We start from the raw sequence: 23,583 nt of genomic DNA, 5'->3' as shown, positions 1-23,583 counted from the left end.
ACCCCAGACATCGGGGGCCAGGGCACCACGTCAGAAGTCATCCACGACATCATCCGCCACATCCGCGTCATCAACGGCCGGGCCGTGGAGGCCTAGGCCGTCCCCGGGACGGTCTCGGCCCACCCTTTACATCCGCTTCGCGTCCCCAGCACCCTAATTGGCTCGGTGGGTGGACCCAGAACAAACACACTTCTGCCACCCCCAGAAAAAAAAAAAAAAAAGGCCTCCTTCCCTGGCCAAGCATCCTCCTCTCTCAGCTCTCCATCACCAGTAAAGTCCCCTCCCCAACCATGTGACATTTCCCTGCCTGGACCCCTTCACACACACATGCCCCCAGCTGGGAAGTCTTTCCCAGCCAGACTCCTCCCCACAGCCAGGCTCTCTTCACCCAGGGACCTAACAGCCTCTCCCCCAGTCTAAGCTCATTTCCCTAGGCGGGCCTCCTTCCCAGTAAGGTACCTTTCCTCAACCGGTATACCCCTTCCTCAACCAAACCCCTTCCCTAGCTTATTCCCCCTCCTCAGCCAGACCTTCTCCCCATCCCTAGCCTGTGCCCCCAGCTAGGTCCCTTTCCTCAACCATGTGCCCTCCCTCAGCCAGGACACACGCCTTCCTTCCCAGGCAGGATCCCTGCCCTAGCAGGCCCTCCCCACTTGCTAATCCCCCTCTTCCAGCCAGGTCCATCAACACACCTATTATCCCATGCCCAGCCTATGTCGGTCTCAGCATTCGAACCTCTCCCGACACCAGCTTCCTTTCCTTGCCTGTGCCTCCTTCCCAGGCCCCATTCCCCTGCCAGAGCCCCTCCCCAGGCAGGCCACCTTTCCCTGCCAGGATATTTTCACCCCCCAATCTCCCCCAGCCCAGCCAGTCTCCCATCCTCAGCTTGTGCCACCCTATCAAGTCTGTGCTCCTTTTCCAAGACAGGCCCCTTCCCACATCCAGGCCCCTTCCCCAGCCTCACCCTCTTCCCCAGCTTAAGCCTACTTTCCCAGCCAGATCTCTTTCCCTGGTCAGGTGCCATTCCCCAGGACTTTTCCCCTTTAACACTCAAGGATTCCTCTCTCATCCTTTGCCTCCTAACTCAACTAAGCCTCTTTCCCTTGACCAGCCGAGTCCTCCTTCCCTAAGCAGCCCCCACTCCATTATCCCCTTCCTAGCCTGGCCTCCTTCTTCACCCTGTGCCCCAGTCCACACAGGTGTCCTTACCTAGCCGTCTCCCCTTCTTCTGCCTCGTCCCCTTTCCCCTGCCACGGCCCATTCATCCTCCTAGACTGACCCCTTCCCCAGTTTTCACCCTTTTTCCCAGCCAGGCCCCCTTCTATAGATTATGCCTCCCTTCCTGGCCTATTCTTCCTTCCCCAGCCAGCATTCTCATCCCTATAAAAGGCGCTCTTCTCACAATGCGGCCAAATACCTAGTCTTCTCAGGGACTTCCTCTTCTCAGCCAGCTGGCTATCTGAAAATGTATCTGATGCACACATTTACACAGTGAGCTATCTGGCAGGATTTCTATATTTGTATTTTGAAAAGAGATTCCCCCCAACACACACCCTGCCTTCAAAAAAAAAAAAAAGAAAAAAACAGTGGCACTTCTTTCCCTCCTGCAACTAGCCCTGGACTGGCAAGTTTTTGAAAGTGAGAATCCTTTGTCATGCATAGCAATGAGAACATCCTTAACTGGAGCCATTTCATGATGTGTTCACTGAGTGAAACATCAACTCAGGATAGCTTCAACTATCTTATTTCTCCCTATATCCTTCCCTGGGAGATATTCCACTCCAGACCACCATCAGGACTGCAGGCCCATTCCTCCTTCCAAAAGCCTCATCTGTCACTCTGTCCTCCCCCTTCACTCCTGCTCCCTAACCCTCCAGGATTCCTTTGCTGAAGTCGATCCTGGGATACAAACTCTATATGAACTCAGTCAGCTATACAAAAATAGAAAACCAGGTATTTTTTTAAACTGCTTTTATTCTTTAAACAAACTACTGTTCGCCTTTTCCCCTTCGTATGTTTTAGTTTAGAACATTTGGTGGGTACGAAGAATTTTTAAATGAATTTAAGTAATCTCACTGAAATACAGGACCTAAAGGTTAAATTTTTTTAATTGTTTACTGCAAATCATTTCACTTTTACTTTTTTTGGGCAAATTCAAGATATCAACAAGTCTCAAATATCAGCAAAAGTATATTGCTCATTTTTTTTGTGCTTCATAGCAGTTGCAGATATAACAAAATGAATCAACTACTTTAATACTTTTTAAAATCTCTCTTTAAATACTTTTTATCTCTAAGAATTAAGGAAAACGACTAAGTTCAGATCTTTCACACTCATACCAGTTGTAGATAGAACAAAGTGGACCAAGTGCTTCAACAAAGTTATACCCTTTTACGTCTGAGAATAAAGGAAACTTACTAGTTGACGTCACCCCTCACAGTAAGTTAAACTACCTATCAGTTTGTCTCTTCTTACTTCACATCAATTGCAGATATAATGAAATGAATCAACTACTTGAATAAAGTCATGTCCTTTCTTATATTTAATAAAGGAAATTCAATTGAGATCTTTCACATCTTAGAGCAAGCCTTATCTAGCCTATCAGTTTAGGTAAATCTACTTTCTACATTTAACGCTTACATTTAACTTCTAAAGTTAACAAACGTTATTTAGAATTCCGAAAACATCTAAACAACTGTACTTAATTTGCAACCATACAAGGTTTTATGAAAAAACAAAACAAAATACTAGGGCTTCCCTGGTGGCTCAGTGGTTAAGAATCCTGGGGACACGGGTTCGAGCCCCGGTCGGGGAAGACCCCACCCCACATGCCGCGGAGCAAGAAAGGTGGGAACTTGGCATAGTCACTCCAATAGGGTAGGACGGTGCAGATGTCTTCCTGGTCACCGGCCTCCGGTCCCCCTAACCCCGTGAAAGAAGCAACCCAGGGACGGTCGAGGAGGATAGAAGAGCGAGGGAGGAAGAAGGGGGGGCGGGGGTGGAGAGAGGGGGTGAACTCTGAGTAAAATGAATCAACAAAACCCTGAGAAAACCGAAGGAAAAAAGCGGAGCCTGCTGAGGAGACGCGGCGGCGGCAGCTTCGGCTCCAACGGCAGCCGCCACGGTGATGGCGGCAGCGGGCCTACAAGAGACGGCAGGCGGGGCACCTGACGGAGCCGGCGTCGAGCGGCTTCACCGAGTTGTAGTGCTCCCCGTACATGGAGTAGCTCCTGTAGACCAGGGTGAGCGGCTTCTTGGTGTACTCCTCTCCGAAGACGACGGCGGGCGAGTTGGCCTGGATCACCTCGATGGGGGTCTGCAGGACGTGCGACAGGGCCCTCAGCTCGAGCTGGCCTCCACACGACGCGCTGAACACGATGTCGTCGCAGTAGCTCAAGAAGTCGTCGCGGCTGCAGGCGTCGCCCGTTACGGGGTCGCTGCAGAAGGGCAGGAAGTCCTCGACATGCTTCCACATGTACTCGGCGGTGCGCCTCCACAGGCTCTCCACGGTCACGGAGGACACCAGCTGGTCTTGGATGGCGCGGTACATGCAGTGGCCGCCGGCCGGGATATCCTTCATCTCCAGATTCCTGGCCCACAGGATGGCGTCGAGCTTCATTTCCTCGTCATGGCGGAAGCTGGCCAGATGCTCCATCTCAGCCTTGGCCATCCTCTCCTGCCTTTCTCTCTCGAGGGCCACCTTTCTTTCGCGCCTTCTCCGTGCCCTCGAGAGGTGAGGAGCCTTGTCCTCGAGATCCAGCTTGCCCAGATCTTCAGTGACTGAATCGACGTTGCTGTTATCAGGGAAACTCTCCTGGAACTTCTGCAGCTCCTGCTGGTGCTTCTGCTCCATCTCGGCCTCGAGGCGGGCCATATCGAGGAGCAACTGCTTTCTTCTCTTCTCGTCGCTCTTGGGGACCGAGCTCTTCATGCTCTGAATGTGGGCCTGCAGCTCTGCCTTCTCGCGCTTGTGGCGTCGTAACATCCGCTGATGCTCACTCTGTGAATCTCCCATGATGTTTAAGGGCAGGCGAGAATCGAAGTTTGGTGGCTGAAGTACCGCTACAGTTCGCGTCAACAGTCTAACCACCCAACTGGCTAGAGCTCCTCAGCCTCCCGTGGCGGCTGTACTCTCTTCCCCTCACCCGCGGTTGCCCTCACTCTATTAACGGCCCTCTCTGCCATTGGCCACTGTCTCTCCACGGCTACGCCTCCTAAACACTCCTGGCACTAGGATTGGCTGTTGGGAGACACTACATATGCCCCCATCAGACCCCGTAGCAAGGGGTGCTTCCGGTTTTAGCGGGGTTCCTGTCCCGGATGTAAAATCCCGCCTTTGTGCATTACGTGCAGCAACTGAGCTTGTGGAGATTTTCGTGGGCTCTGAACTGCGTACTTCACTTCCTAGCCTGAACACAGTGCAGACACTGGTCGTGCTTGAGAATCACGTGACAAATACTGTTACACCAGATGAATGTGCTCTGACACCGGACTTCCCATTGCTCCCAGTGTTCAGGAGGCAATGTGGCTCTCTCCAGTTCTTTAGTTGCCTTGACTGATGAACCCTTAATTTTGTGTATCAGAACAAGATATTTCCTTATGTTCCTGGGAACACAGAATCCTTTCAGTTTAGGCCTCAAATCCACCCTGTCCCATCTCAGTGTGAGAAAGCAACAACCTTAAAGTTCACTACAGCTGAGCAGACTTCGTCTTGTGCCAACAGAATGCACCTACCCTAAACTCCCCTTCTCCTGGGTTCCCAGCTTCCAAAATGGGCTCCCATGAAGCATGACAGTTGGCCTTCATCAAGCCACTTCCTTCTGATTATTTTGAATCTCTAAAAGTTCTAAAAAATAAAATAAAATCCCTAAGCTCTTTCAAACATGCTCTCATCCTGCCCCACTCTGCTCATCTGTATCTTGAATTCCCAAACAGGAAGGCTGTTATGACAACCTCCTCCCTGTTACAAATGAGGAAAGTGGACATTGGTCCAAGTTTTTACATATATCAAAACTTCAGTCGTTTTTATTGCTAACTAGGATTCCATGATATGGATGTACTGTAGTTCACTTAACCATTCACCTGTTGAAGGACATCCGGGCTGTTTCCAGTTTGGGGTTGTTACAACCCCTGCTATAAACATCCATATACAGGTTTTTTGTGTGAGCACAAGGCTTCATTTCTCTGGGAAAAAAATGCCCAGGAGTGCAATTTCTGGGTCATATTATAAGTGTATGTTTAGTTTGTGAAGAAGCTATTTTCCAGAGTGGTTGTACCATTGTGCGTTCTCACCAGCAGTGTATGCGGAATCAGGTTTCTCTGCATCCTCACCAGCATTTGGTGGTGTCATAATTTTTTATTTTTAGTCATTCTGATAGATGTGTAGTGGTCTCATTTTACAAATTACTTTGCAGCTTCGTTTTTCTAATGAGTACTTAAAATATGAAGCTACTTTGAGGAAAACACTGAATTAAAAATTTTTTAACTTGCATTATTCATTATAATGATTTTCTGTGTTTCAAGAAAGCTTTTAACTTTTAATCATGCTAGCTATTGTGTATGGAGGTAGCACTACAATACTGAAATTTTTTAAATTTAACATTTAGAGCAAGCCTGTTAGGGAAATTTTTATTCACTGGAAAAAAGTCATGGCTAATTGTTTTTCATTAAAAAAAGAAAAGCATTTGCAATTTTAAATGATGTTTTTCTTAATTAAAAAAGGTCTTTTGTTTGCAGAAAAAAATACTACAAAATGATTTTAATGAGTCTCACAGTATCTAGGAATCTTTACACTGATTGATTTTTATTGAAATACAATATAAAATAAAACTGTAATATATGCTCACTGTCAATAATCTGGAGAAATTAAATTCCATAATTCTCCTGGGAGAAAATTCCTGTTAACATTTTTTTTTTTTTTTTTTTTTGCGGTACACGGGCCTCTCACCGCTGTGGCCTCTCCCGTTGCGGAGCACAGGCTCTGGACACGCAGGCTCAGCGGCCATGGCTCGCGGGCCCAGCCGCTCCGCGGCATGTGGGATCTTCTCGGACCGGGGCACGAACCCGTGTCCCCTGCATCGGCAGGCAGACTCTCAACCACTGCGCCACCGGGGAAGCCCTCTGTTAACATTTTGTGTTTATTCTTGCCATGCCTATTCTACTCAAATAGAACTGTTAAACAAAGAAACAACAGGCCCAAAATGAAGTCACGTGTGCTATGCCCCACATCAGTAAACCAAGACTTAATACGTAACCAAATTGCAGTTTTAGCCCATCCCATGAAAGTGACTTTAACCAGTCAGTCTGGAATTTCCTGGCCAGCACTAGTGAGGTAGTCTGCCACATAGACCCCTGCCTTCCCCAAAAGGAAGGTGACCTTTGTCTGAAATAACCCCTTATTTTGTTGATGACTTCTTTGTCCCACCCCTTCTCTGCCTTTCAAAACCTTCCATTTTGTACAGTTCCTTGGAGCTGCTCTCTGCTTGCTAGATGGGATGCTGTCCGATTTGTGAATTGCTGAATAAAGCCAATTGATCTTCAAATTCACTCAGGTGAATTTTGTTCGTTAACAGAACTCTAAGCGGTGCTCCCTGCCATCCTGTCTGCCTATCGCCCTCCCCACCTTGGCCTCTGGGGACCTCCCTTCTCTCTTCAAAGGTCAGTGAGGGAAATACATCAAGGCTAAAAATTTGACCTGGCTCAAAGTAAAAAGTCAAAACAACAAACAACAAAGCAAAACAGAAAGTTCTTAAATTTCAAAGTTTCTGCGGCAATTTCTTTGTGTCACCAAGGTTTAGTGGTTCTGCTTTTAGACAAGGCATTGTAGTGGGCCTCAGGTCTCTGCATCAGTAGAAGCAGAAGAAAGAAACAGAAACTGCTTTGCAAATGATGCAAAACTCAAAATCCATTGTGGGTCCGATTTCAGGAAACAATTATACTGCTTTTAATGGAATTAATGATCCCCTCATCTTAGCAATGAAGGAAGGAAGGGCCAGAGAGGGGGAGTGTTGGGCTGATGGTCACACTGCAGAATTCCACGGCTGACTCGTCTGTGTCACTTTTCCCACCGCACTGTGCTGCTGCCACACGCAGCCTTGACATGACTCTTGGCTGTAAGTCAGGCAGAACAGTCCCAACATAGTTTCTGGGGCCATCGGGAGGAATCCCTCATGAAACGGTTGTAAATTCATCTATGAGATTCAAAGAGGCCTTGTACATGCCCTCTGACAATGCCCATGTGTGAGCGAGAGACTCTTCATGAGCTCTGCAAGCCTGAAATCGCCTTGTAAAGGTGGAGGGCAGGCCTGGAGAGGAGAAATTCCTGCGCTGGAACACACGTGCATCTGCCCCTAGGGCCTGCCTCCTCCTTGGCCAAAGCAAAGAGCCTGTTCAAGCAAACTCAAGTGGATTTAAAGAAACACACTTATTTTTCCCTGAAAAAGTAATGTGTTCGGGCTTCCCTGGTGGTGCACTGGTTAAGAATCCACCTGCCAATGCAGTGGACACAGGTTCAAGCCCTGGTCCAGGAAGATCCCACATGCCTCGGAGCAACTAAGCCCGTGTGCCACAACTACTGAAGCTCGCGTGCCTAGAGCCCGTGCTCCACAACAAGAGAAGCCACCGCAATGAGAAGCCCGCACACTGCAACAAAGAGTAGCCCCCGCTCAGGGCAATTAGAGAAAGCCTCGTGCAGCAACAAAGACCCTACAAAGCCAAAAACAAATAAAAGAAAGTAAAAATCTCATAATCTCACAATTCAGACTTCACAATTCACTGCTGACATTTGGCTTGTAGCTTTTTAGTGTTTCATTTATATATGCATGTATCTGTATGTATATAACTGTATAAATGGATATGTATACATATGTATATATAATATGATTTTTATTATAGTAAAATAAATACAATTTACCATTTTAACCAAAAGATGTGGAATTTAGACTTTACTGTCTCTGAGGATTATTTGCTTTCCTTGAAAGCAGTGGGATGTGTGTATGACAAAGAGACAGGCTGTGAACTGTGGTCAAATAGTTACCTACTAGAGAACTACAGGAGGAAGGATGTAGAGCCCTCCCTGCATTGTCCTGCTGAAGCTCCTGTCTTATTATTATCAACTGAAAAAATCTGAGCTTCGTGACTACTGATGGCTGACACACTCTTGTCTTGCTACTGCTTTTATTTATTTATTTATTTGGCTATGCCATGTGGCTTGTGGGATCTTAGTTCCCTGACCAGGGATTGAACTCGGGCCCTTGGCAGTGAAAGCGTGGAGTCCTGACCACTGGACGACCCGGGAAATCCTGAACTGCTTTTATTCTTAAAATTTGATTATATAGTTAAAATTTTAAACTCTATTTCTATTTTGAATCATCAGTGCTTTTACACCCTATTCTCAGCTGCTGAGTTGGACTCCTTGAGTTTCTTGTGTATCCTTTCTAAGATAGTCTGTGCTCACTCACATGCTCCTTTCAGTTTGGCTCAGAGGTACAAAAAGCTTTAGTGTACAAAGGTTGTATACGTGAAACTGGGGACACTCTACTTGATTGGTAACTGAAGGGATTTTTAAGGGCCTATCTCAGTGGACCTTTTCCTGAGTTACTCCAGCCAGAAACCAGGGAATCACCTCTGATCCTGTCTTTGTCTTTACCCGCCACATAAAACAAATGTTAATTCTACTCCCAGTGTCCATCACTTTGGTCCCCTGTTCTCTCCCTGCTGCCACAGCCCCAGGCCAGGTCAGCCTCGTCTGTCATGGATGAAAAGACAGCCTCTCAAATCAGCTTCTTGCCTCCAATCTCTCTCCTTGCAATCCATTCTTTCCCCTAAGATTCCTTATGTCTAAAGCATAGCTCTGATGTCTCATTCCTTCTGAAAAACAAACTTTTAACGGATTCTATTGCCTCTAGAGTACAGAAGACTTTTTTCCACAAAGGATGGAGCAAGTGGCAGAAATAGTCTCTCTTCTCCGATGTGGCTGGTCACTGAATCTGGGCCCTACGGGAAGGCAGCTCATGATCACAAACTCATGACTGGGATCAGAACCCGGTTACTCCCAGGACCCCTCAGGGATGCTTGCATTCCTGGGAATGGACAAACACGCATTCACATCAGACTGCCACAGGCCCCCGAGTTCTCACTTACTCCTTAGAGAGCCCACTCCCCAGGGGCTAGAATACCCCGAGTAGCCCGTTCTTGGTTTCAAGGTAGCTGAGAAGCCCAGATAAAGCGGCTTCGTGGACATGGGAAAACACCGCTGCCGCTGCCCATTTCCTTCCGCTTTTGTTTCAAACAAAATTCTGACGTGATTTTCCAAGAACTTTGAACTCACCTCCAATTCCAGGAACGCCTTATTATTAGCCTCTTCCTAGGAGGTGACTCAATTTGGTGATGAACCTTGGTGGATTCACCTCGGCCACCCTGGTCACTGCAGTCCCTCCCCTGCCAGCTCCCACAGATGCAAGATGGCAGGGGCTCCGGATTTTGTTTCTCACAGGTTCAAAGGAGCAACAGAGCGCGTGTGCTCATGGGCTTCACTCTGATTGGGCGGGCCCAAGCCATAGATTCACCTTGAGCCAATCACTGTGGCCCGGAAGAATCGGTGCTTTGATTGGCAGACCTGAAAGGGGAGGGTCCTGGAGGTGAACCGCTGTCACCCCAAGAGGGTGACAGGGGTTCGCACCCCCAAAAAGGAGATTGGAGGCTTTTGTGGTAATGGAGGGAAACAGACGCTGGAGATGCGAACAACCCTTCTTTTTTTTTTTTTTTTTTTTTTTTTTTTGTGGTACGCGGGCCTCTCACTGCCGTGGCCCCTCCCATTGCGGAGCACAGGCTCCGGACGCGCAGGCCCAGCGGCCATGGCCCACAGGCCCAGCCGCTCCGCGGCATGTGGGATCCTCCCAGACCGGGGCACGAACCCGTGTCCCCTGCATTGGCAGGCAGACTCTCGATTCAGGATCGCCCATTCCCCGCGCCTCCCCCACCCTTGCTTTCCGTGGGCCTGTCCGCCTCTGGCCTTGAGTCACTTCCCCCGCCATGCCCCACCCCGCCCAGGCGGCCTCCCCTCCCAGGCCCCCGTGGCTCAGCTTCCCTGGCCCCGCGCCCTCACCCCTCTTCCCGCGAACACGCGGGAGCATCCTTCCCCGCCCCCATCTCCTGACTGAGGGGGTGCCTGTGCTTTTGCACACCCTGGGGAAAGTCCCCGGGTCACGCGGTTGTGTGTGGGGAGCCTGACGCTCAGGCTCGTCTCCACGCTTCCGCCTACAGAGTCGCGACTAGCGACCGTGGCAAAGCCACCCGGAGCGCGGGCCGACCCCCCGCCCGGCCACTTGAGCGGGCGGGCGGGCGCGCACCCAGGCAGACTCTCAACCACTGCGCCACCAGGGAAGCCCGAACAACCCTTCTTTACTCGTGTCTCGCCCACTGCCACCTCTGGTGTTTGCCTCCTGGGGTCCTCACAGCCTGGGACGCTCTTCCCTTGAGGGCTTCCCCCCTAAATCTGAGATGAACTTTCCGAGCTTCCCGTTCCCTCTTCCTCCCTACTCCAAGCTGGCCCAGAGCATTCCCACTTCACTTCCTCATCTTCTTAACTGGACCACAGCACTTAAGGGTGGGCCTTGGGTTGGCAGTCACTTGGATTTGTGTGCTTCTCATCTCCGAGGCCGTGAGGCTGCCATGGAGAGCACAAACTCAGTCTTAATTATTTTGGGGCCCCTACCCTGGCCTTCCTGGGCCCCTGCCCAGCCAGCAGTGCCTGCTAGTAGAGATACTCAGTGTATTTGGTTGAACTGATTAGGATACTTAAACTGTTTTCAAGCCCCCTCAGATATGTCAGAAGCACTATTTACACACTTGAGAATGTATTCCAGTGTTTCTAGGCTATTCATTAGAACAGGTCCCTTGGGCAACTCTGCAAGCCCGCTCAACCGGTAGTTTTGCACTTCGGAACAAGGGCTGGAGTCAACATTGCAGTTGTGGTGTCTCCACCTTAGGCTATTCCTGCAGCTCCACAATACTCTTCTGTTTCCAAACTCAAGACTCATCAGGGCCATCCCTGGGGGAGGGATGAACATTTCTGTGGTTCTAGAAAGAGGACTCAACTGAGTAAAAGAGGCCTGGCAAATCTCCTTTAGTGCTCCCCCAGCTCCCAGCCCAGGCCTTCCCCATGCCCAGGGGCTTCTGTGGTTCTCTTCTGCCTCACTCCCCACCTCTAAGTAAAAGAAACCTCTTTTGTTTTCAAATTTCTTCTAAATCCCCATTAGACGCTTGAATGGCCTGAAAACCTCTGAGGTGGTGGCTATCCAGCCTGGGCTTACACATCTCCAATAACAGAGAACTCGCCACCTTGTGAGATGGTTTTTCATATCTTTGAATAGCTCTGATTATCAAAACATTTCTTTCTTACGCCAAACCAAGACTGCTTCCCTATTGTTTCTGCCACGTAGTGTTGTGGGGTCATACACAATGTTCAGAGACAGGTCCTAGATTTCTGTGTGTGTGTGTGTGTGTGTGTGTGTGTGTGTGTGTGTGTGTGTAAAGGAGAGAGACAGAGACAGAGACAGAGAGATAGAGAGACAGAGAAACCAAAACAGGCACAGAGGGAGCTGGAAGGGCCTACAGAGATCATCTAGGTCAATGGTTAACAAAGTGTTTTGGCAAGATTAATTCAGGAGCAGTAAACATATTTAAGGGGCACATTTTTCCTATTCAAAGTCAAGTTGGGACTTGATGGCTGAGTTAATGAGCATATGCATAATCCCCCTAGGAGATACCCACCGAAATAAAACAGAATCAAAATGAGATAAGAAGATGTCTTCTTTTTCCAAGTAGGAACAGGCCACAGACGCAGAGCACAACCTTGGTATCTCCATATGCAAAATAATTTAAACCAAAGTAAAAATGAAGACGCCAGGAAAAAAAGGCACAAGCTACCTGGCTCCTCCCTCGCCCTCCGCGACCCCATGACAAAAGGCCAGTTCACTATTTCTCTTTCCTTTGTTTTCTATCTGTTGCTCCAAGGGCTAGGTTTTCTCTTTCCTTTATTCTTTTTTTTTAAATCTTCTAAATGGGAGCATAGGCAATTCGCTTTTAGTTCTACTGGTGGTTATTTTTATGACGGTAAGCCCCACGCTTAAGCCTACAATTCTCAATTTTTCAACTTCAAAACTGAAATGGTATCTTTGATTCACCCTCTGAGAGATAAGAAAAATTTCACATTTACTCTTTACCTCCTGACTTTGTTGTCTAATTTTTGTCCCTATCTATTTTAGATAAATTATGGTTGTTTTACACAGCATAGCTTTTCTTCCAGGGACTCTACCTGACTGTCAAAGAGTCTCACTTCAAAAAAAGGCCCCGGCGCAATTTCACAAGTATATGGACTATTTCAAACTTTCAAGGAGCAGATAATTCCTATGATATTTAAATTATCCCAGAGGAAGAGGAAGGAAGGAAATAGTGTTTTGAAATCATTTTTTCTAGTTTTTAGATGATACATAGATACAAATTTCTACTTAAGAATTCAATGATATAATGGATAAACAAAATGTGGTATATACACACGATGGACTATTATTCAGCTTTAAAAAGGAAATTCTGACACCTGCTACAACGTGGATGAAGCTTGAAGACATTATGCTATGTGAAATAAGCCAGTCACAAAAGGACAAATATTGTATGATTCCACTTATATGAGGTACATAGGGTAGTCAAATTGAGAGACAGAGAGTAGAATGTTGGTTGCCAGGGGCTGGCAGGAGAGAGAATGAGGTGATATATAGCCTTGCAATAAAAAAATCCAACTCTATCGAAGGACATAGTTTAAAAGGAAAAAGCTCAACACCTTCCTCCTCCCACCCACCCATTTCTTTCCCTCTCCCTAGAGGAAACAATTCATATGGATGATGCAAAATTTACTCAGCTAGTCCTCACTGAGGATATTTAGGTTGTATCTAGAGTTTTACTTGCACAAACAACACTCTAATGAATAGCCTTGAAATATACTGCCGTATAATACGTATACCTGTAGTATAGATCCCTGGATATAGACTGCCAGTTCAAAAGCTATGTGCGTTTTATTTAGTGAGTTAGTTAGGCTTAGATTTATTTATTAACTCATATAGTTCAAAATATCAGCCGTTTAAGAGATTACACAGTGCAAAGCTCCGTCCCATCCTTTTCCCCCAGCAACTTGGTTCCCCTCCTCAAAAGCAACCCATAGTATCATTTAAAATATATTCTTTAGTCATGTACAAGGGAAACAGTATGTTTGAGAATGCCTGTTTCTGCATTCTCCCATCAACACAGCATATTATCAAACTTGACTTCTTTGCTAATCTGACTGATGAAAAATGGTATCTCATTCAATGTGTATTTATTTAATTTGTAATATTATGAGTAAAACCGATGGTTACTAAAGCTGGGAGACCATGCCAGCCTCCCTCTGCAGCTTCTTTCCCACAGCTCCCTCACCTGTCACCTCTACCCTCCAGCTCCACTGAACACGGACACACCATGTTCTTTTTTTTTTTTTAAATGTGGACCATTTTTTTTTAAAGTCTTTATTGAATTTGTTACAACACTGCTTCCGTTTTGTGTTTTGGTTTGTTGGCCTCAAGGCACGTGGGATCCCAGCTTCCCGACCAGGGATCGAACCCTCACCCCCTGCATTGGAAGGAAAACTCCCAACCTCTGGGCCACCAGGGAAGTCCCGACACCCTGTTCTTTCACTCCTGCCTTTGCTCTGGCTGTGTTCTCTGCGAGCTCCTCCTAAGCCTCCCTGCCACCCCAGGTCTGATGAAGTGTCCTTCCTCTGTGCTTCCTTTCATCACAGCACTGGTCATGCTGCCTTCTGTTTATTTCTGTCTATTTTCCGATCTGCCATCTCTACTAGATGGTGAGCGCTGGGACTGGATCTTTATCTCTCTACCTCTACTGTTTATCACCATTCTCTTCAGTAAATATGGAGTGAATGGATGAATGGACAGCTGGCAGTTTCACATGGAGGTCACTGGAATGCAGTTATTCTGTGGGACTGGCTGAAACGAGATTTACCCTCTCATAAGAATGTCATATATGTGGAAGGTGGCACTTGAAATCAGTGGTGAAATGGTGGATTATTCAGTAAGTGGTGTTCGGCTAACTGGTTAATTACCATAATTGGAGAAAATCAGTTTATGTCCTTGTCCTCCACCCAAGTAATTTCCAGGTGGATATGTTAAATAGTGTTAAATATAAAGAGAAAGCATAAGAAACTTGAAAGTATATACGAATATTGATGCAACCTCGGGATGGGGAAGCCCTTTCTAAGCAAGATACCAAGACAGAAACCATAAAGAAAAAGATCGATAGATAGACTCCCTTACAATTTTAAACTTGAGCACACGCAAAAAGTCAGAAACAACACTGAGAGCCTAATAATGTATGGGAAAAACTAGTTTTAAAAAATATCCGAATGAAAAGTGGAAGGACCTATTACAAATCCGTAAGAAGAAGACAAACTTACCCATAAAAAATTAAGCAAATGTCAGGAACAGGCAATAAATTAAGAATTATTTGTTCCAGCATGAATGAAATAGACATGCTAACAAATACTTAGAGGAATATTCTACCTTACTAGTAATCAACAGAGGGTCAACTAATACAGCATTTTTCACCTAACAAATGAGCAAAGATGATAATTTTCAGTGTTTGCAACTATATGGGAAAATAACACTCTCACACCCTGAGAGTGTACATTGGCTCACTCCTTCTGGAGGGCAATTTACCAGTATGCATTGAAAGCCTCTCCTTTGGACCTAGATCACTTCTAGAAATCTTATCAAAGGGGAATAATCAGAAATATAGACAAAGACTCAGCTACAAGGATATTACAGTCGCATATTTGTAGCAGTGAGAAATTGAAAGCAATCTAAATGTCCAGCAATAGAATAGGACAAATAAATTGTGGCACATTCACAGGCTAGAATGCAGGCATTAAAATCATCGTATTGAAGACTAAGGAGAGAAGGAAATGCTTATAATGTATTGTTAAGTTAAAAAAAAAAAGTAGTTCAAATAGAATGATACCAGTTTGGTTTTTTTAAAATACGCATGTGTATGTGTGTGTGTAGAAAAAGGGTGGAAGGAAGGAAGATACTGACTGGCCTGAGGAGTCCCCGCACACAGGCCCCCCCGTCCCCAAGAGGACACTCTGCTAAGCCCCAGTGGGATTTGCTTTCACGCTGCAGACCAAGAAGTTTTGGCTTCCACTGTAGGACCTGTGGGAAGAGGCCAAGTGGCTCCAAAATTACTGTAGACAGAATGAAGGGGTGGTTGCTGCCACAGCTGATAGTGTTATAGTCTTAGGCCCCTAGGTAATGATACATTTATTGCACATTTTATACATATTTTCATTTAATGTACCTAACATCCCAAGAGATACCTCTAAGACGGGCAATAACTGTCCCATGTTACTGATGAGGTAACCGAAGCCCAGAAAGATTAGATGACTTAATCCAAGTCACAAAGCTAGGAAGTGGGTATATGAGCGGGGCTTCAAATCCAGATAGGTGTCCTTGTCTTTGGCTGCTAAGGCAAAAGTGCATGATCATGAGGAGTAAATGAAGAATGGTAAGTAAATGAATGAAAGTTGCTTCTGGAATTGAACCCCTTTGGGAACAGTACCCCATGGCTTATGCACACACAATTGCCCAGAACAGTCAACTGTCCTCAGTGACTGTGGTCACTGTTACAAAATGGAACAGACCGCAAATCCCTCATGTCCTGCCAGATCCCACAGCGAAGGCCCCTTCTTGGCTTGTGCTCTGGGCCTGGTTGGAATCTGGCCTGGGTTTACTCTTCCCCATCCTTCCAGCTGAAGGCAAACCCAGTGGAGGAAGTTGGGACAGGCCCAGTGAGATCTTAAGGGTTCCCTAGACAGAATAGTGATTTCTCTTGTATTTAGGGAGAAAGAAGCCTGTAAAATGGGACTCTGCTGGTTTGTTTGCTGCCTTCTGCTGGGCAGAATTCCGTGGGCAGCACCAGGCCCTCCCCCCACTCCCAGCAAGGCCCACATTATCCAGGCAGTGCCCTCTTCACCAACCTATGCCCTCTTCCGCGGCCATGCCCCCTTCCTTGGCCAGTGCACCCTGCCTTCACAACAGTGGCCCCTCTGCATCCAGCGCCTCCCAACTTTATGTGCAGATAACTTCCCTAGCGAGTGCCTCCTCCCCTAGCCAGGTGCCACTCCCTAGCCCTTCCCCATGCAAAAGCCAGGAATCCCTTTTTCACCTTATACCAATTCATACCCTATACCAAGCAGGCCCCTGGTCCTTGTCACCAGCCTATTATTCCCTCTTCCTCACTTCCCTAACCCTGCTCCTCAGTCTATACCCCCTTGGAACCAGGCCCCCTTCCCCAGGTAGTCCCATTTCCCCACATTATGCACCCTGCCCCAGCAGATAAGCCCATCCCCCATCAGAAGCCCTTAACCTGCCTGTGCTTCCAAGCCAGCCAGGCCCTCTTCTCAGCCGGGCTCTCTTTGTCCGTTTAGACCTGCCTCCCCAGCTACCTATGCCCCCTTCCCTGGCCAAGGCTACCTCCCTAGCCTGGTTCCCTTCCCCTCCTAGGCAGGCTTCCCCTATACCCACCTAGACCCTCACCCCAGCGGAGTCACATTCCCAGCCAGTCTCCTCTTTTGCAGCAACCCTACCCAGGCCCCTGCCCCGGCCCCTGCCCCAGCTTCTTACCCACCCACCCCCGCCAGCCCGTGCCCAGGCTCCCTGACCCAACTTGCTTTTCCTTCCCCAGCCTATGTCCCCTTGCCCGGCCAGGCCCCTTTCCCCAGCCAGAGCCTCTTCCTCAGCCTATGCCTCCTTCTTTGGATTGGCCCCCTTTCTAAACCAGCCATCTTACCAGCCTGTGTCCCTCTCTCCAGCCTCTAGCCACTTGCCTGAAGTTTTCCCACCCTGGGCCACAGCCCAGCCTCTTTACCGTCCTATGCTGCCAGCCTCCCCTCCCCAGGCAGGCCTCAACCCCAGCCTGTGTTATTCCCCATGCAGGACCCTTCTGCTCGCAGGCCCCTCACCCAGCCAGGGCCTGTTCCCCGACCTGAGACCCTGTTGACAGCCTCCTTAGCCAGGCTACCCTTCCCCAGGCAAAGCCCCTTTTCAACCCTTTGTCCCCTTGCCCTCACGGGACCCCCTTCTCCAGAAAGGGCCTCCTTCTCATAGCCAGGTGCTTGTGCCCAGCCTTTTCCCTTTTCAGCTGGACCACTTTGCCAAGGAGTTCCCCCTTCGCTGGCCTTTCATAGCCAGTGCCAAGTCGCATGATGCTCGACCACCTCAAGCTCCACTCCTACGCCACCTCCATCCGCAAGGCCGTCTTGGCATCCATGGACAATGAAAATATGCACACCCCAGACATCGGGGGCCAGGGCACCACGTCAGAAGTCATCCACGACATCATCCGCCACATCCGCGTCATCAACGGCCGGGCCGTGGAGGCCTAGGCCGTCCCCGGGACGGTCTCGGCCCACCCTTTACATCCGCTTCGCGTCCCCAGCACCCTAATTGGCTCGGTGGGTGGACCCAGAACAAACACACTTCTGCCACCCCCAGAAAAAAAAAAAAAAAAGGCCTCCTTCCCTGGCCAAGCATCCTCCTCTCTCAGCTCTCCATCACCAGTAAAGTCCCCTCCCCAACCATGTGACATTTCCCTGCCTGGACCCCTTCACACACACATGCCCCCAGCTGGGAAGTCTTTCCCAGCCAGACTCCTCCCCACAGCCAGGCTCTCTTCACCCAGGGACCTAACAGCCTCTCCCCCAGTCTAAGCTCATTTCCCTAGGCGGGCCTCCTTCCCAGTAAGGTACCTTTCCTCAACCGGTATACCCCTTCCTCAACCAAACCCCTTCCCTAGCTTATTCCCCCTCCTCAGCCAGACCTTCTCCCCATCCCTAGCCTGTGCCCCCAGCTAGGTCCCTTTCCTCAACCATGTGCCCTCCCTCAGCCAGGACACACGCCTTCCTTCCCAGGCAGGATCCCTGCCCTAGCAGGCCCTCCCCACTTGCTAATCCCCCTCTTCCAGCCAGGTCCATCAACACACCTATTATCCCATGCCCAGCCTATGTCGGTCTCAGCATTCGAACCTCTCCCGACACCAGCTTCCTTTCCTTGCCTGTGCCTCCTTCCCAGGCCCCATTCCCCTGCCAGAGCCCCTCCCCAGGCAGGCCACCTTTCCCTGCCAGGATATTTTCACCCCCCAATCTCCCCCAGCCCAGCCAGTCTCCCATCCTCAGCTTGTGCCACCCTATCAAGTCTGTGCTCCTTTTCCAAGACAGGCCCCTTCCCACATCCAGGCCCCTTCCCCAGCCTCACCCTCTTCCCCAGCTTAAGCCTACTTTCCCAGCCAGATCTCTTTCCCTGGTCAGGTGCCATTCCCCAGGACTTTTCCCCTTTAACACTCAAGGATTCCTCTCTCATCCTTTGCCTCCTAACTCAACTAAGCCTCTTTCCCTTGACCAGCCGAGTCCTCCTTCCCTAAGCAGCCCCCACTCCATTATCCCCTTCCTAGCCTGGCCTCCTTCTTCACCCTGTGCCCCAGTCCACACAGGTGTCCTTACCTAGCCGTCTCCCCTTCTTCTGCCTCGTCCCCTTTCCCCTGCCACGGCCCATTCATCCTCCTAGACTGACCCCTTCCCCAGTTTTCACCCTTTTTCCCAGCCAGGCCCCCTTCTATAGATTATGCCTCCCTTCCTGGCCTATTCTTCCTTCCCCAGCCAGCATTCTCATCCCTATAAAAGGCGCTCTTCTCACAATGCGGCCAAATACCTAGTCTTCTCAGGGACTTCCTCTTCTCAGCCAGCTGGCTATCTGAAAATGTATCTGATGCACACATTTACACAGTGAGCTATCTGGCAGGATTTCTATATTTGTATTTTGAAAAGAGATTCCCCCCAACACACACCCTGCCTTCAAAAAAAAAAAAAAGAAAAAAACAGTGGCACTTCTTTCCCTCCTGCAACTAGCCCTGGACTGGCAAGTTTTTGAAAGTGAGAATCCTTTGTCATGCATAGCAATGAGAACATCCTTAACTGGAGCCATTTCATGATGTGTTCACTGAGTGAAACATCAACTCAGGATAGCTTCAACTATCTTATTTCTCCCTATATCCTTCCCTGGGAGATATTCCACTCCAGACCACCATCAGGACTGCAGGCCCATTCCTCCTTCCAAAAGCCTCATCTGTCACTCTGTCCTCCCCCTTCACTCCTGCTCCCTAACCCTCCAGGATTCCTTTGCTGAAGTCGATCCTGGGATACAAACTCTATATGAACTCAGTCAGCTATACAAAAATAGAAAACCAGGTATTTTTTTAAACTGCTTTTATTCTTTAAACAAACTACTGTTCGCCTTTTCCCCTTCGTATGTTTTAGTTTAGAACATTTGGTGGGTACGAAGAATTTTTAAATGAATTTAAGTAATCTCACTGAAATACAGGACCTAAAGGTTAAATTTTTTTAATTGTTTACTGCAAATCATTTCACTTTTACTTTTTTTGGGCAAATTCAAGATATCAACAAGTCTCAAATATCAGCAAAAGTATATTGCTCATTTTTTTTGTGCTTCATAGCAGTTGCAGATATAACAAAATGAATCAACTACTTTAATACTTTTTAAAATCTCTCTTTAAATACTTTTTATCTCTAAGAATTAAGGAAAACGACTAAGTTCAGATCTTTCACACTCATACCAGTTGTAGATAGAACAAAGTGGACCAAGTGCTTCAACAAAGTTATACCCTTTTACGTCTGAGAATAAAGGAAACTTACTAGTTGACGTCACCCCTCACAGTAAGTTAAACTACCTATCAGTTTGTCTCTTCTTACTTCACATCAATTGCAGATATAATGAAATGAATCAACTACTTGAATAAAGTCATGTCCTTTCTTATATTTAATAAAGGAAATTCAATTGAGATCTTTCACATCTTAGAGCAAGCCTTATCTAGCCTATCAGTTTAGGTAAATCTACTTTCTACATTTAACGCTTACATTTAACTTCTAAAGTTAACAAACGTTATTTAGAATTCCGAAAACATCTAAACAACTGTACTTAATTTGCAACCATACAAGGTTTTATGAAAAAACAAAACAAAATACTAGGGCTTCCCTGGTGGCTCAGTGGTTAAGAATCCTGGGGACACGGGTTCGAGCCCCGGTCGGGGAAGACCCCACCCCACATGCCGCGGAGCAAGAAAGGTGGGAACTTGGCATAGTCACTCCAATAGGGTAGGACGGTGCAGATGTCTTCCTGGTCACCGGCCTCCGGTCCCCCTAACCCCGTGAAAGAAGCAACCCAGGGACGGTCGAGGAGGATAGAAGAGCGAGGGAGGAAGAAGGGGGGGCGGGGGTGGAGAGAGGGGGTGAACTCTGAGTAAAATGAATCAACAAAACCCTGAGAAAACCGAAGGAAAAAAGCGGAGCCTGCTGAGGAGACGCGGCGGCGGCAGCTTCGGCTCCAACGGCAGCCGCCACGGTGATGGCGGCAGCGGGCCTACAAGAGACGGCAGGCGGGGCACCTGACGGAGCCGGCGTCGAGCGGCTTCACCGAGTTGTAGTGCTCCCCGTACATGGAGTAGCTCCTGTAGACCAGGGTGAGCGGCTTCTTGGTGTACTCCTCTCCGAAGACGACGGCGGGCGAGTTGGCCTGGATCACCTCGATGGGGGTCTGCAGGACGTGCGACAGGGCCCTCAGCTCGAGCTGGCCTCCACACGACGCGCTGAACACGATGTCGTCGCAGTAGCTCAAGAAGTCGTCGCGGCTGCAGGCGTCGCCCGTTACGGGGTCGCTGCAGAAGGGCAGGAAGTCCTCGACATGCTTCCACATGTACTCGGCGGTGCGCCTCCACAGGCTCTCCACGGTCACGGAGGACACCAGCTGGTCTTGGATGGCGCGGTACATGCAGTGGCCGCCGGCCGGGATATCCTTCATCTCCAGATTCCTGGCCCACAGGATGGCGTCGAGCTTCATTTCCTCGTCATGGCGGAAGCTGGCCAGATGCTCCATCTCAGCCTTGGCCATCCTCTCCTGCCTTTCTCTCTCGAGGGCCACCTTTCTTTCGCGCCTTCTCCGTGCCCTCGAGAGGTGAGGAGCCTTGTCCTCGAGATCCAGCTTGCCCAGATCTTCAGTGACTGAATCGACGTTGCTGTTATCAGGGAAACTCTCCTGGAACTTCTGCAGCTCCTGCTGGTGCTTCTGCTCCATCTCGGCCTCGAGGCGGGCCATATCGAGGAGCAACTGCTTTCTTCTCTTCTCGTCGCTCTTGGGGACCGAGCTCTTCATGCTCTGAATGTGGGCCTGCAGCTCTGCCTTCTCGCGCTTGTGGCGTCGTAACATCCGCTGATGCTCACTCTGTGAATCTCCCATGATGTTTAAGGGCAGGCGAGAATCGAAGTTTGGTGGCTGAAGTACCGCTACAGTTCGCGTCAACAGTCTAACCACCCAACTGGCTAGAGCTCCTCAGCCTCCCGTGGCGGCTGTACTCTCTTCCCCTCACCCGCGGTTGCCCTCACTCTATTAACGGCCCTCTCTGCCATTGGCCACTGTCTCTCCACGGCTACGCCTCCTAAACACTCCTGGCACTAGGATTGGCTGTTGGGAGACACTACATATGCCCCCATCAGACCCCGTAGCAAGGGGTGCTTCCGGTTTTAGCGGGGTTCCTGTCCCGGATGTAAAATCCCGCCTTTGTGCATTACGTGCAGCAACTGAGCTTGTGGAGATTTTCGTGGGCTCTGAACTGCGTACTTCACTTCCTAGCCTGAACACAGTGCAGACACTGGTCGTGCTTGAGAATCACGTGACAAATACTGTTACACCAGATGAATGTGCTCTGACACCGGACTTCCCATTGCTCCCAGTGTTCAGGAGGCAATGTGGCTCTCTCCAGTTCTTTAGTTGCCTTGACTGATGAACCCTTAATTTTGTGTATCAGAACAAGATATTTCCTTATGTTCCTGGGAACACAGAATCCTTTCAGTTTAGGCCTCAAATCCACCCTGTCCCATCTCAGTGTGAGAAAGCAACAACCTTAAAGTTCACTACAGCTGAGCAGACTTCGTCTTGTGCCAACAGAATGCACCTACCCTAAACTCCCCTTCTCCTGGGTTCCCAGCTTCCAAAATGGGCTCCCATGAAGCATGACAGTTGGCCTTCATCAAGCCACTTCCTTCTGATTATTTTGAATCTCTAAAAGTTCTAAAAAATAAAATAAAATCCCTAAGCTCTTTCAAACATGCTCTCATCCTGCCCCACTCTGCTCATCTGTATCTTGAATTCCCAAACAGGAAGGCTGTTATGACAACCTCCTCCCTGTTACAAATGAGGAAAGTGGACATTGGTCCAAGTTTTTACATATATCAAAACTTCAGTCGTTTTTATTGCTAACTAGGATTCCATGATATGGATGTACTGTAGTTCACTTAACCATTCACCTGTTGAAGGACATCCGGGCTGTTTCCAGTTTGGGGTTGTTACAACCCCTGCTATAAACATCCATATACAGGTTTTTTGTGTGAGCACAAGGCTTCATTTCTCTGGGAAAAAAGTGCCCAGGAGTGCAATTTCTGGGTCATATTATAAGTGTATGTTTAGTTTGTGAAGAAGCTATTTTCCAGAGTGGTTGTACCATTGTGCGTTCTCACCAGCAGTGTATGCGGAATCAGGTTTCTCTGCATCCTCACCAGCATTTGGTGGTGTCATAATTTTTTATTTTTAGTCATTCTGATAGATGTGTAGTGGTCTCATTTTACAAATTACTTTGCAGCTTCGTTTTTCTAATGAGTACTTAAAATATGAAGCTACTTTGAGGAAAACACTGAATTAAAAATTTTTTAACTTGCATTATTCATTATAATGATTTTCTGTGTTTCAAGAAAGCTTTTAACTTTTAATCATGCTAGCTATTGTGTATGGAGGTAGCACTACAATACTGAAATTTTTTAAATTTAACATTTAGAGCAAGCCTGTTAGGGAAATTTTTATTCACTGGAAAAAAGTCATGGCTAATTGTTTTTTCATTAAAAAAAGAAAAGCATTTGCAATTTTAAATGATGTTTTTCTTAATTAAAAAAGGTCTTTTGTTTGCAGAAAAAAATACTACAAAATGATTTTAATGAGTCTCACAGTATCTAGGAATCTTTACACTGATTGATTTTTATTGAAATACAATATAAAATAAAACTGTAATATATGCTCACTGTCAATAATCTGGAGAAATTAAATTCCATAATTCTCCTGGGAGAAAACCCCTGTTAACATTTTTTTTTTTTTTTTTTTGCGGTACACGGGCCTCTCACCGCTGTGGCCTCTCCCGTTGCGGAGCACAGGCTCTGGACGCGCAGGCTCAGCGGCCATGGCTCGCGGGCCCAGCCGCTCCGCGGCATGTGGGATCTTCTCGGACCGGGGCACGAACCCGTGTCCCCTGCATCGGCAGGCAGACTCTCAACCACTGCGCCACCGGGGAAGCCCTCTGTTAACATTTTGTGTTTATTCTTGCCATGCCTATTCTACTCAAATAGAACTGTTAAACAAAGAAACAACAGGC

General features: G+C 48.0%; 2 protein-coding genes across 2 annotated transcripts; both read right to left on the bottom strand.

Moving 5' to 3' along the window:
• Positions 1-3,142: 3,142 nt before the first annotated feature.
• On the bottom strand, positions 3,143-4,015 carry LOC307069687 (OTU domain-containing protein 6A-like; the record flags this gene model as incomplete). Its single annotated transcript, XM_079728040.1, has 1 exon — positions 3,143-4,015. The coding sequence occupies one exon, from the start codon at positions 4,013-4,015 to the stop codon at positions 3,143-3,145; it is 873 nt and encodes a 290-aa protein (XP_079584166.1).
• Positions 4,016-20,531: 16,516 nt separating this feature from the next.
• Positions 20,532-21,404, bottom strand: LOC307069685 (OTU domain-containing protein 6A-like; the record flags this gene model as incomplete). Its single annotated transcript, XM_079728038.1, has 1 exon — positions 20,532-21,404. The coding sequence occupies one exon, from the start codon at positions 21,402-21,404 to the stop codon at positions 20,532-20,534; it is 873 nt and encodes a 290-aa protein (XP_079584164.1).
• Positions 21,405-23,583: the final 2,179 nt, after the last annotated feature.

Source organism: Hyperoodon ampullatus (assembly GCF_949752795.1).
Source record: "Hyperoodon ampullatus genome assembly, chromosome: X".
Lineage (NCBI taxonomy): Eukaryota > Metazoa > Chordata > Mammalia > Artiodactyla > Ziphiidae > Hyperoodon > Hyperoodon ampullatus.
The sequence above is the reverse complement of the archived record's forward strand: the minus strand, read 5'-3'. Positions and strand labels throughout refer to the sequence as shown.